Genomic DNA, 14,557 nt, shown 5'->3' on the forward strand with positions numbered 1-14,557 from the left:
TATAGAGGCCTAAAATGACGTGCTTTAAAGAAGCGTAAAAGATGTGTATACAGTATAAAATTATGGCAGTGATAAGTGGTGTGATCTATGGGTGTGGGATAAATGACGAGTGAGCATGGTATTTACAATAAAGAGGCGGGATAACTGCACGAATGCCTCCTCAAGTCCTTTGAGCCCAAAGGCCGGGAGGCAGGTGCTTCCTTTGATAGAGTTACCGCAACAACAGCCTCAATCATGAGGCCGCGCTGCGAGCGCCTGGAAAAATAACGTTGAAGTTATGGACATCGTTTAGAAATTCAAAGAGAGACTGATATTTAAAAAGTGGTTCTCTGCCAATGAACATACCGGGATGGAGTGGGAACTGCAGGTAGATTGATGAAAAATGCTTTTTTCTGAGATCGTCAAGTTCCATGCATTGCAGTAAGGTGTGGAGTACAGTGAGGGGGTCGCCACAATGGTCACACACAGGTGGATCGCCTCCGGACAAAATGTATGAATGTGTACTGTATGTGTGGCCAATCCTAAGTCTGCAAAGTGTAACTTCTGTGTAGCGTGACTTCGATACCGGCGGCCAATTACCTAGATGCGGTTTGATAACGTGTAGCTTATTTCTTGTCAGCATATCCCATGTGGTCTGCCAAAAGGCCCTGAGCTTTCTTTTGAGGAAGGGTTTTAAGTCTAGCGGGGGAATAGCTATGAGCGTATTGGGACTGTTTCCGTGGGCGGATACTGCTAGGTGATCCGCCAACACGTTGCCTGCAATCTCGCGGTGCCCTGGCACCCAGCACACTACGACATGCTGCTCGAGTGTGTATATCGTGCATAAAAGAGAGTACAGCGAGACAAGGACAGGGTTTTTGTGTTTTTTCAGAGTTTTTAAAGCTTTTACCACGCTTAGGGAGTCCGTATAGATAACTGCCTTTTGTAGTTTTGATTGTTTTATGGGCTTAACGGCCGCAAGTATCGCGTAAGCTTCCGCTGTGAAGATACTTGAGTTTGGGTGCAGAATACCGGAATCGGAAAAGGATGGACCAACCGCTGCGTACGACACAGAAGTATTGGACTTTGAGGCATCTGTATAGAATTCTGGACACGTGTATTTGTGCTGGAGTTTGAGGAAGTGCGTACGGATATGTGCAAGTGGCGCGTGCTTGGTAACTTCCACGAAAGAAACATCACAGTCTATAAGCTGCCACTGCCACGGCGGGAGATGTGGAGCGGGAGCCATAAGAGAGTGTTCGAGAATTGGCACACCCATTTCTTCAGCTAGAGCCCTCACACGAAGTGAGTACGGCTGTCTCACCGAAGGACGGTTGTCGAAAAGGGCAGAACTGGACAAATCATTGATTGTGGAGTGTGAGGGGTGTTCCTTGTTTGCGTTCACCTTCAGAAAATATACAAAAGATAGGTAAGATCTCTGTAGGTGTAGCGACCACTCGTCCGATTCGACGTAGAGGCTTTCCACGGGGCTGGTGCGAAAGGCGCCCGTAGAGAGGCGAATGCCTAGATGGTGGACAGGGTCAAGCATCTTCAAGGCGCTTGGTGTCGCCGACTGATAGATTATTGCCCCGTAGTCTAGGCGAGTGCGTATGAGGATTTTATACAAGTTCATCAGACACTTTTTGTCACTACCCCACGTAGTGTGTGACAACACTTTTAGAACATTCATTGTTTTTAGGCATTTGTTTTTTAAATATTTAATGTGCCATACGAACGTAAGCTTACTATCCAGAATTAGGCCTAAGAATTTGTGCTCCGTCTTCACGGAGAGATGTTGACCATGCAGGTCAATATCTGGATCTGGATGAAGGCTTCTCTTTCGAGAGAACAGGACACAGGTGCTTTTTTGAGGGTTAAGGCTGAAACCATTCTCGTCCGCCCATTTGGAGATCTTGTTCAGCCCTAGCTGGACCTGACGCTCACAGATCGAAAGGTTGCACGACTTAAAACCGACCTGTACATCGTCGACGTATGTGCAATAAAACATATTTCGTGGTATGCAGAGGCGCAGGGAATTCATTTTGATAATAAAGAGTGTACAGCTAAGTACACCACCCTGTGGCACTCCCGTTTCTTGAAGAAATGGTCTTGATAGAACATTTCCTACCCGGACTCGAAACGTACGATCCGACAAGTAGCTCTCTATTATATCTAGCATTCTACCACGTACACCAAGGTGGGACAGGTCTCTTAATATTCCAAAGTGCCATGTTGTGTCGTAAGCCTTTTCCATATCGAGGAACACAGAAAGAAAGAACTGCCTGTGGGCGAATGCGTCACGGATTTGTGCCTCGATACGCAACAGGTGGTCAGTGGTGGATCTGCCCTCGCGAAATCCGCACTGGTACGGGTCGAGTAGATTGTTCGTTTCCAGGAAATGTATTAGTCGGCGGTTTATCATCTTTTCGAAAAGTTTACACAGACAGCTTGTCAGCGCGATGGGCCTGTAACTCGTAACGGAGGATGGATCTTTGCCCTGTTTAAGAATAGGAATGACAATCGCCTCTTTCCATGACGAGGGGATCTCGCCGGAAAACCAGATGGCATTATACAGGGAAAGTAAGGTTTTTTTCGTTTCGGCAAGTAGGTTTTTCAACATGTCATAGTATACCACAAGGTCAGAACCTGGGGCGGAATTACTGCAGCAGCTTAGTGATACCTGTAGCTCAGCTAAGCTGAAAGGCTGGTTATATGCCTCGTGCTTAGTGCTTTTCCGCTCTAGTTTCTGTTTTTCTATTCTTGTTTTGTGCCGTTGGAAGACTTCAGAGTAATGTGCGGAACTGGACACTTGTTCGAAGTGTGCGCCTAGGTAGTTCGCCTGGTCTTCCAAGCTGTCACCTTCTGTGCTTACTAGAGGAAGTGAATACGGTTGTCTTCCTACTACCCTAGTGACCCTGTTCCAGACTTTACCCTCATGTGTATATGAACTAATTCCTGATAAAAACTTCTGCCAACTTTCTCTTCTAGCCTGTCGGCGCGTCCTCCTGCCTTGGGACTTTATGTTCTTAAAGTTTATAAGGTTCTCTGCTGTCGGAGAATCGCGAAGCAACCTCCACGCCTTGTTTTGCCTGTTTCGCGCAATTCGACAGTCATTATTCCACCATGGGACACGTTGTTTTCGAGACTGTCCGCTTGTTTGTGGGATGCATTTGCTTGCAGCATCTATCAAAAAGGCTACAAAGTAGTCCACAGCAGCTTGTATACTTAAGGTACACATGTCAGTCCAGCTTAAGAGGGTAAGTTTTCGAAACTGTTCCCAATCGGCTGTTTCGGTCTGCCATTTAGGAACCTGTGGAGGACATGATTTGTTATTGCAGCGCTTAGCTCTATTGGGAAGTGGTCACTTCCGTAGGGATTCCCAATAACTTTCCAAGTAAGGACTGGAAGAAGGGATGGAGATGTGATGCTGAGGTCTATGGACGAGTAGGTATTGTTGGCGAGGTTATAATATGTTGGCTCTTTCCGATTGAACAGACACGCGCCGGAAGAGAAGAGAAACTGTTCAATCAGACGACCTCGCGCATCGCAGCGAGAGTCACCCCATAGACCACTATGCGCATTTAAGTCCCCAAGGACCAGATAAGGTTCCGGCAGTTCATCCACCAAGGACTGGAATTCTTGTTTTTGTAGGTGGTATTGTGGCGGTATGTATAGAGAGCAAATGGTGATGAGTTTATCTAGAAGAACTGCTCGAACAGCCACTGCCTCCAGGGGCGTCTGTAGTGGTAAATGTGTACATGCTACTGATTGGTTGACTATAATGGCTACACCACCGGATGATACGGTGGCATCATCTCGGTCCTTTCGAAAAATGAGGTAGTTTCGTAGAAAGTTTGTGTGTTGTGGTTTTAAATGTGTCTCTTGCACACACAGCACTTTTGGATTGAGTTCGTGAAGGAGTTCTTGAATGTCATCGAGGTTTCGAAGAAGGCCTCGGATATTCCACTGTAATATTTGTGTGTGCATATTAATCATACAAAGGTGCTGTGTGTAGAATAAGGAAGTGTGGAGTGTTCAAGTGAAACACTGTTTCAGGAGGCAGGACGGTCATCCGGCCCCGTTATTGGCTTTTTTGTTTTCTTGGCGCGGTCCAGAGAACTGCGCCGGTGTTTCGGCACCAGTGGTGCCAATGCCGTGTCCATTGCCTCCTCGGAGGCACTGGATGCCCGCACGGTCGGGCTAGTGGCTCGAGTTTTGGGCCTCGCCTGGTGAGACGAGGCCTTGAGACCCGACGTGCCTGGAGTCGCCGGTCCCTGTTCGCGAGTTGGCGGAGTAGACTTAACTACTACCGCCGTGGGGGCAGGCGCCACAGCCGACGGGTCGCTCTGTGCAGGCCGAAGGAGTGGCGAAGGCCGATGCGACGTTGCCCCCCGGCGCGCCGCATCAGCGTAGGGTGTGGTGTGGAAGGGTGAGCACCTTTTACGGGCTTCGCGGAAAGAAATGTTCTCTTTGTACTTCAATGTGATGATGTCTTTTTCTTTTTGCCAGTATGGACATGAACGTGAGTATGCAGGATGGTTGCCGTTACAGTTGACGCAGTGTGGTGGCTCAGCACAGTTATCGGAGGGGTGACCTTGTACACCGCATTTAGCACAAGTTTGATGACCACGGCAGCTCAGTGATCCGTGGCCGAATCTCTGGCATTGGAAGCAGCGTCTGGGGTTGGGAATGTATTGTCTGACATTTAATTTTATGTAGCCTGTTTCAATGGTTTGGGGAACAACACTGGTTGCAAATGTAAGAATCAGGTGTTTCATTGGGATTTCTTTTCCTTCTCTTCTAATAACGATTCGTTTCACATCAGTTACGTTCTGGCTTTTCCATCCCTCTAGCAGTTCAGCTTCAGACAAGTCAAGGAGGTCTACTTCAGAAACGACACCGCGTGAGGTGTTCATGGACCTATGGGGTGACACTGTAATGGCTATGCTTCCAAGTGATACGAGAGTGCTGAGTTTTTCATACTGTTGTTTCGCTGTGACTTCGAGAAGAAGGTCACCGCTCGCCATTTTGGTTACCTTGTAGCCCGGCCCTAAGGCTTCGGTCAAGGATTTTGCAACTGTGAATGGAGAGATAGTTCTTGCGAGTTTGTCAGGGTTCTGGCTGTGAAGGACATGAAATTTCGGAAACGTTTCTGTTGGTCGGGTCAGAGAATTAAGCACTTCATCGGTGCGTACCCTCTTGTGAGGGTAACGATCAAGGAGACGGGGGAATGGAGCTGTTTCCATTATAGTTGTGTGTGTTTCGGCAGCAGTGGCGGCCACCCACCATGGAGTCCAACTTGGGGACGCTGCAGCACTTATGAACTAAGGCTGTAGACGCCAGCCGTACAATGCCGCTATAACATAATATATTATGTCCAAGAGAGGACACATATACACGGTTAACCCGGGCCGCCTACGAAAATGGGGAAGTAACCGAAGAGATTAGAAGACAGGACAGCGAGGAAAGAAGATAGGAAAGTGAAAGCTCAGAGAGGGGGATAGGAAAAGGCGACCGCCGATTTCCCCTGGGTGGGTCAGCCCAGGGGTGCCGTCTACGTGAAGCCGGGGCCAAAGGGGTGTGTTGCCTCTGCCGGGGGGCCTTAAAGGTCCAATCACTCGGCGTCGGCTCAACCCCCAGGATCCCCTTTTCCCCGGACACGGCAAAGCCACGCACGGCTAGGCGTGGGAGGGGGTCGAAACCCCCCCGTTAGCTCGGGTCCGTGGTGTCGCTACACACCAAACGCCTGCTTCCGCAGACGCCCCTGCGGGGACTTTAAAATTTATTTTAAATACAGTAGACTCTCAGTAAACCGAAATCTGTTAAACGGAACTGCTGCTTAAACAGAACAACTGCATCTAATATAATTGGTTTCATACTTTGATACTGCACTCCTGTTCATCTCTCAGTAAACGGAACTCCTGTTAAATGGAACACATTTTCCTGGTCCCTTCAGGTTCCGTTTAACGAGAGTCTACTGTATGTTCCAGGCTATATTTTCCCTTGATATTTCGTACATGTCGTGTGTGTCACCACACGAATCTATCTCACTCATTATCTCGCCTTCGAAATTTTGTGTCAGTGTGTATATATAAATATAATACAACATTTTAACTCAGAATCTGTGTAATGCTAGCAATAAAGCAGCAGAACTTCAAAATAATTTCTGTGTTACCTTTCTGCTGATATGTGCATGACGGCAGTGCATAAAACAACATGCAAAATGTTTGTGAATATGCAGGACGTTTTCACAATTCTTCTTACACCAGAAAGCAGTGCACAAAATATTTCATTAAAAATTATACTCCATCTTTACCAGCCTGCTCCGATGTTTTGAACAAGGAATTACACCTATGTGGTTCTGTGCGGCACACATTCAGTGCTGCATCATATATGATGCAGCATTCATGGGCTTTTGTGGAGAAGAACAAAGGCACATTTCTGGTTACGAGAGAACAAATGTGGGGACAAAATGTCTTTACAGGTGCACACTGTTTCTTATGATGATAACTACAATAAATATGTCATGATATAAAAATGCTAGCAATATTTATAATACTTGGAGTTCCAAGAGTTATAAGATGAAAAATTATTGAACACAGGATGTCGCTGGAGCCAACGTTTCGACAAGAGGACTTGTCTTCATTGGGGCAGTTGTCTCAAAGAAGATAAGTATTCTTGTTGAAACCATTGTCTCCAGCAACATCTTTTTAAACGATTTTTCATTACTTCAAGCCTACATCTTTCTGTGAACTTCAGTCTTGTTTGAGCTTTGTGTTGGTGCTTCTCTTATAAGAGAAGCAACGAGAAGCTCTTAAGCAATGAAGGAGACCGAAGGCACACTTTCCGCTTGCACCAAGCTCTTGAAGACTACAGAAAGTAAAACTACACATAAAGTGAAACAGACTAAGGGCTTTGATCCAGCTATAATTTGGTCAATTAATTATAATGCTGTCAAATTTTAAAATAACTAGCTCTAGCTGGAGCTCTGAGAAATGCCATCATTTCTTAAAAAGTTGCAAGTTTTCCTAAAAAGTGCAAAGTTTCAGTGACTGTTACTTTTGATGCTTCTATGCAAGTAAAATGCCTTTCTTAAAAACAATTTAACAAATCAGTTTCTGTGGTTTTACATTGCAACACCACAATGCAATTCTCGGGCATGCTGTAGTGAGCATCATCAGATTAATTTTGAAGACTTCAAGTTTTTTACATTTTACTCCGATCAAAATGTGGCTAGGACAAAGCCTTTTCACTCAGGAGATTAACACTATATGTACTTGTTTCATCACCATTATCATCATCAAAAGCCTATCTTATGTCCACAGTAGGACGAAGGCCTCTTCCAATGATCTACAACTCACCATGTCCTGTGCTGAATGATTTCATTTTATGCCTGAAAATTTGTTAATTTCGTCGCTCCATCTAACCCTTTGCCATCCTCGACCATGCTTCCAATCTCTTGGTATCTATTCTGTCACTCCCCCCCTTTAGTACACAAATGCTCGGTTTTTCAGCGACCAGAGGCTGATTAGGCCTCCCGACTCCACACTGGGAGCCAAATATCAGGGTTCTTAAAACTGATCATCTGTCTGTCTCATGACATGACCGGCACAGCTCCATTTCTAAAAGGGGCCCTGCAAAACTTTTTTAGCATGGTCAGAAAACTCCGCCGATCGGTAGTCGAGGTTCCTGAGAACACGCGTGTCAAACATTATTTATTGCACAGCACACGGCCTGCAATTTACAATTCTCGAAGTCAGTTGGAAATCATTCCCTCTTCTCTTGACAAATGATGCCACAAACCCAAAGTTCACGGCCATTGGCTGATTTGAGCATCGTGAGCTGCATAGTTATCATGGCCGCCGCAGGATGCCACCACGTGCTCGCAATCACACTGAAAGTAAGCCATGCGTTCGAAGAAAAGAAAGTGCTCAAGGCCATGACACGTGCCAACGAAGGGACACATCTTCTTGCCCCCTTGTCATCCCCCTCCCTGCGTACCTTTCAGCGCACTCGCTAATACACAAGGAGAGAGAAAGCGCTTGAAGCGTGCAACAAATCCCTGTAACCCCGCCTGTACTTGACAGATCCAAAAGATTTTTGTGGCAGTCGATTCGTGAGGCAATAAGCTCTTTTAATGAAGCCATTTGACGTACTTGGAAAAGTGTTGCAGGGCCCCTTTAATATCTACTAGGATATCGACTACCCCTGTTTGTTCTCCGATACACTCTGCTGTCTTCCTACTACTTAGAGTTGCGCCCATCATTTTCCGTTCCGTCGCACGCTGCAAGGTCTTTAACTTCTCGTGTTTCTGTGGTATTGTTGAGGTCTCTGCCCCATGTGTTTGAACCGGCAAAATACAATGGTTGTACAGTTTCTGCTTGAGTGAAAGTTGCCGGTCTTTGTTTAGCTGTTCCTGGCCTAAACAATGACTTGAATAATTTCGTTAAAATCAAACTAAAATGTATGCACTTATAAATGTGTCATCAAAATAAATCTCCCAAACTAATGCTGTACTGTGTGCTCAGCTTTTTGAGTGAATTGACGGCCACACACGCAAGCCAAACGTGCAACTTCGTATGGCTATATATTTTGCTTAAATTTGATCCACTCATCTATATAAAAACCAGTTGTGACGGGCTGCATAAATGATGGGCCATTCAAGTGCTGCGTCGTTTCCTTACCTGCTTCGCATGGTGTGCAGTTCTGTGCACTTCGTTGTACTGTGGACATGCCCGGTGGGCAAGGCTCGCAAGATGGACAGCCCGCGTCCCTGGAATTGTTACATATTTAGATACAGCTTATAGCCTCAACAAATTCATCACTTACTTGCAGAACGTTCCAATGATGCACGGCTCACACAGTGTGTCGGTGGCATTTCCGGCTGCTTGTTTCGGACAGTGGCCTCGGATAGGGCAACAATTGCACGCTGCAAGTGAAAACAGAAAATTAAAACCCACAGATGCCCGCGCTATTCCGTGCCAAAAATAGGCGCTCTGCAGCAAGGCTTGTTTTGTTTTTTCACCTGAACTTGCGTACGTCCCTGGAACGCACGCTTCGCATTCGCTCGTGCAGTTCGTCGCATTTGTGCTTCTAACGTGACCAGTAAAAGCTGAAAGTGTGCAAAACAAACACATTTAGCGGGCAACGCTACGAGGCAACGCGCGATCATCGTTCAAGCCAACAAAAGGAAAGAGCAGAGCATGCGGGTGATCGGCCGGCAATCGGCGCGTGATGCGCAAGTGAAGGCGCACACTTTTTGTTATGGGCCTGTCTGCCTCGAACTTACCGAACAGTATAATATTTGCGGCAATTCCAAACGAGAAATGATGCATCGACGGTGGAATCTTGCACTGTGTCGACACCTTCATACTACATTCACGTACGGATACTCGGTAATCAAACAGTTGAAACACAAGCAGTAAACACGTTAACAGTCCTTGCACGGGGGAAGTTCGGACGGCGCAATGCCTCCTTCATCCTACCTTGAAGCGCAGAAACGGGACAGGGGAACACATTTCATCTCCTCTTGCCGCTGCAGACTCGCCGGCAGCTTTTTTTCGCGACGGGCGACAAACCTTTGTGCCTTTGTTGCGTACGGTTGCACAAAAACACAGCCAATCGGTCAACAGCTCAGATCAGCCTCCGCCTGCGCACAGCTGATGCAGAATGCAGAGATCGGAAAAAGCACCACTTGTATGAATGTGTAGCCTCAATGACGTTAGCGGTGCAGACGGCGCAATCTCGGAGGCGCAATGAAACCAGAGAACATCTACCACTTATGAAACACGCAAAGGCGGCGCGACCAGATAGACGCGCGGCTGGCGGCGCTGTGGGCGCGACCGTGGTTTAGACCGTGAGTATTTTGCCATTTCACATCAATTCTGGATTTGGTAACGTATATTCACACTTCTGCAGGAGTTTTCCCCCAAGTGTGAAACAGCCTGCACAAAAGAGCGAGTAAAAAGGATGTCTTTTCGTCCCACAACGACACATCGTCATCTATTCCGCGTGCCGTCCCTTGCATTATCGCAGGGTGCCCGATACTTACAAGTCACGAACGGCATGCGCGTTATCAGAGCGGCATATCATTCTTGATAGGAATGAGGCGAGTGCAGAGTTTTTAAGAAAGATGAGAGACGCCGTAGTGGAGGGCTCCGGAAATTTTGACCATCTGTTGTTTTTAACCGTGCACCTATATCTAAGTACACGGGCCCCCAGCAATTTCGCCTCCATCGAAAATGCGGCCGCCACGGCCGGGATTCGATCCCGCGACCTGCGGGTCAGCATTCGAGCTTCCACTAGACCACCGTGGCGGCTAAGCAAGGAAACGCAAGCAAGCCCGATGGCGATTATCATTGTGCGACAAAAAGACGCCGTTTTTACTCGTTCTTTTCAACACTCTAAAGAGGATCACCTCCTTGACTGTTGCACGGGGGTACAAAAGCTGACATCACAGCCTCGGCATTATATTTGGGGAGTCAAGCGCATATTAGCAACAGCCCAGAGATGGATTATGGCGGCGCCGGCGCCCAGGGAGCCGATGATCATAGGCGTGCGCATAGGGGGGGGGGGGGGGGAGGGGGGGGGCTCCTATTCACCTAAGAGGGGGAGGGTCGGCGGGTCGCAGTTAGCCCGACATACTGACATAATAGGGAGGAGGCGCTGCGACACGGGGGGGGGGGTAATGTCTGTACCATACATTGGCATAATTGGGAGGGGGGCGCTGTGACGGACCTTCGACAGTTTAAACTTCGCCCAGTCATGGCCTCCGATATTGCGCGCAATTAACCTCCTAAATCTCGGAGGCCCAGTGTGCCCGGCAGCACGCCGTCTGGCAACAAAGACGAAGCTCGCGGAGTGGTTGATATCTTTTCCGACAGGTGCCGCCACACTACCAGCCGATCTTATTGCGCTCGCCAGATGTCTCACAAACATTGCACGATGTCGCAGCTACAAGTCACCAGTTGTACACAACACGGCTAGGGCAAATCATTTTGTCGAAGAAAAGAAACCTCGAGATAGACACTGTCGCTCAGCTCGTCAACACGGAGCACGTTATAACACAGGCAGACGACGCCCGTTGCCCACAGGAGGTTCAGTGACGTGGACTGGACATATCCAATCAGATCAGCTGCCTGCGTGACGTCGCGCTTCCAATACAACATGCACTGTAAGTGGGCGGGATCGCAGCTGAGCCGCTGTAATCGGTGGCGATTCGCAGCTTTAAAGCCTTGCAATAATTTACACAGTTTACGCACATAGCTTAAATCGGTCTGTATATGATCCTTAGAACTTGCTGTACCGGCCCAATGTGTTCGTACAAAATCGTCAAAACCGTTTCAGGGTCCCTTTAATTAAAGCATTTTATTTAAGGGATTTAGTTTGAACCACATTCCTTTCACAATAAAATGCGCTGCCCAAGCTCGCGTTTCTTCTCAGTGTTTTTGAAAATACAATAAACGCGAATATACTGCTGTGTACACGACCCAGAAACCCATCTCGTTGCCACAGTGAATATATGCTGGTATGCAGATTTGTTCGAAGTCGTACATTGAAACCGCGCCGTCGCGCCCAGTACAAACAAGACAAAAAAGAAAAAAAAGCGCAGCTTGCACGTGGCGCAACGCTGGTACCAACAGCGTTCGAACTATCTTTTTATAAGTTTTTCCTAGTGATGTCAAGCTTTCCCTAGACATGATAAGTTTTTGCTATTAGTACTAGTTGTGGTTAGGCTTGGCTATCCTACTCCAGTATCGGCCGGTTCATACTAATAAACAGCGCGAAAGAAACGGAGGACGAAAAGGAAGAACTACATAAGACAAGCGCCTCTTTTGTTTCTCGTTTTTTTCGGCCGGTTCCTCACACTACCCACGCACGTGTCACGCGGTTTTGGCGGGAACGTGTCAAGTGCTAGCTGTTACGTGGTGTTGTGATTTTATTCACGTGGCTCGCTGTTAAGTGGTTCTAATTAAGTGGTTCTTGGCGAGAACATATCACGCGACCGGTTATTGCTATTTTAGTCACGTGACTAGCTGTCACGTGATGTTATGTGATTTACAGAGTTTACGCACATAGCTTAAATCGGTCTGTAAATGATCCTTAGAACTTGCTCTACCGGCCCAATGTGTTCGTACAGAATGACGACAGCGGGAAAGCGCGGCGCCAGCCGTTCGCTCAACACGCGCGCACAACGAAAAACACAAGTATGAAAAGACGCCGACGCGCCGCCTCCTCCTTTCCCTTTCGGAACGGCCGCCGTCGAACAAGAGCCTCGGATCAAACGCCCGGCAAAGTCTCGAAAGACCACGAAGGAAAGATGATGCAACGCCGTGACGCCGCCGCGATTGGAACTGACGAGTAGAATCTCGCCCTTTTCCTAGCTTTGGCTGTGCTGCACGCCAAAGACACTAGACGCTTCTGGCACTTCTGGAACCCCGGAGCGATGAAATATAAGCGTGCACCGACGACGGGAGCAGGCAGTCAGTCGGTCCGGAGAAGGTGAAGTTATGTTGAGTGTGCTTCCGTCAGCCGAAGAAGACGCGTTTATGATGTGCGGTCAGTCGATCGTCGATCTGGAAGAATAGGATGATGACGCCGTGTGAGCAGTGACAAGTTACGTGAGTGTTTCCTGGAAGAGAAACATTCGGGACCGACGACGGAAGAGAACGACCACGATCAGCGCTGGAGTTTGTGTGAGTGTTTCCTGGAAGAGAAGCATTCAAGTTACGTTCCAAGAATTGAGGGCTGGATACGTTGGTAAATATTCAGGACTTTAACTGTTCTTGAATAGAGAGAGAGAGAGAAAGCTCTTTAATGAAAAACAGAGAATTCTGCCGGCTTACCTAAAGGCGCCTACATGCTACTCTGCATAGGGGAGGGGAGTGAGGACAGAAAGGCCCTAGGAGGAGGAGGGCAGGAAAGGAGAAGGAGAAAAAAAAGAAGATAATATGATCGTAGTATGTACATGTCACAACGTAATGATGCTGATGTAAGTTAAATTACAGTTTATCAATTCGGTGAATGTCCTCGAGGAATCGGAACAAAAATTTTAAAATTGTATGTTGCTGAGAAGGAGAAGACGTAGGTCCAAGTATATTCCCGACTAGCGGTGCTTGGGAAGTTGAGCATATTCTACTTTCGAGACAAGTTCTTTCCTCTCTGTATGCCTGGCAATCTAATAAAATATGTTCTATTGTTTCTAGAGCACCACAGTTATCACAGTATGGGTCAGTAGTCAAACCAAGGCGGCACATGTAGCTATTGGTGAATGCTGCGTTGAGGCGAAGACGATGATAGAGTGTCTCAAGGTGACGAGGAAGGTGATGCGGAAGTCTTGTTTTTAAGTCAGGGTCTATGGAGCGGAGAAAGAGGTCTTGAGGCGAAAGATTCCATAACTGATCCCTCTCTCGGTGGGCGTTCTTCTTTGCCATTGCTGATGCATCTGATTTAGTGAAGTATGTTCGCCGAGTATAGTAGTCTTCCACGATACCAAAACACCACGCTTGCTGCGAGAAGACGTTTAATAAGCGAGAAAACGCGCAAAAAGAAAATACAGGCGGCGACGCCACCTTGGAATTCCCGCACCATTTGCAGTGACGTCAGATATTTTTGACAGCGCCTGCTTGGTCCTCCGTAGTTCCCAGTAGGTTAAATCGAAGTACATTTTCCTCTGAGGGGGCCAGAGACTTGACATAGCGATGTTGTGGAAATTTCGTCGAGCCAGTGGCGCCAAAATACGTTAAATGCTCTTTGAAGTCTTTTACGTCACGAATTACAAAGTTCGGCGCGAAATTTAAAAATGAAACCTTGAACTTGGTTTTCTCCTCTAATAATAAACCTATGGTGGTGAAATAAACTACACAAGAGTTCCCCGACCACACTTTATCAATCTAAACCAATTTATTGTTTCTCTTTAGTGTCCCTTTAAGCATATACCTCTACGTGCAGCTAGATCCGCCTTTTCATTTCCGTATATGCCGCAGTGTCCGGGAATCCACTGGAACATGACAGTGTGACCAGACACAGTGGCCATGTGGTGGATGTAACCAATGTCTCGGGTCACCGGATGTTGTTGACGAGTGGCGTTGATGTTGCTCATGCTCTGTAGGGCTGCTTTCGAATCCGTTAAAACGACCCATCGTACAGGAGGTTGCCGCCGGATGTAAAGAATGGCTTCCTTTATCGCGTACAGTTCGGCTGACGTGCTTGTCGTTAGTCGTTCAAGACGGTAAGAGAAACATTGGTCCGTTGAAGATATGTATAAACCACTTGACGAACTATGGGAAGAGCAAGACCCGTCGGTAAAGATGTGAGCCGAACTGGAGTATTTCTTGGCGATGTATTTTAGGGTGATTTGCAAAATCTCAGCTTGTGGCATATTCTTTTTCGAGTTGATACCGGGGATGTGTGAACAGATTTGCATAGACGACAGTGTCCAAGGTGGAAAATTCAAGGGCATGAGCTCTCGCATCATTACAGGAATAGGGGCAGTTACTTCTCGGACTGCTTGTCCAAAGCTTGAGTTAGCGCAGCTTTTAGCAATGCGGCCAAGGAAGTGTTTTCCATTTTGGGTGAT

General features: G+C 47.3%; 1 protein-coding gene across 1 annotated transcript in view; it reads right to left on the reverse strand.

Annotated features, from left to right (window-relative positions):
• Positions 1 to 9,655, reverse strand: part of LOC119379293 (signal peptide, CUB and EGF-like domain-containing protein 3) — a 30,434-nt gene extending 20,779 nt beyond the window's left edge. Inside the window, exons 1-4 of the mRNA XM_037648560.2 lie at positions 9,269 to 9,655; positions 9,005 to 9,091; positions 8,809 to 8,908; positions 8,664 to 8,752 (exon numbers count right to left, since the gene is read on the reverse strand). Of these exons, the coding sequence (XP_037504488.1) occupies positions 8,664 to 8,752; positions 8,809 to 8,908; positions 9,005 to 9,091; positions 9,269 to 9,350 (358 nt within the window). The 5' untranslated portion in view covers positions 9,351 to 9,655. The remainder of the gene's footprint in view (positions 1 to 8,663; positions 8,753 to 8,808; positions 8,909 to 9,004; positions 9,092 to 9,268) is intronic.
• Between the last annotated feature and the right edge of the window lie 4,902 nt (positions 9,656 to 14,557).

The sequence above is a fragment of the Rhipicephalus sanguineus genome, chromosome 1, assembly GCF_013339695.2.
Source record: "Rhipicephalus sanguineus isolate Rsan-2018 chromosome 1, BIME_Rsan_1.4, whole genome shotgun sequence".
Lineage (NCBI taxonomy): Eukaryota > Metazoa > Arthropoda > Arachnida > Ixodida > Ixodidae > Rhipicephalus > Rhipicephalus sanguineus.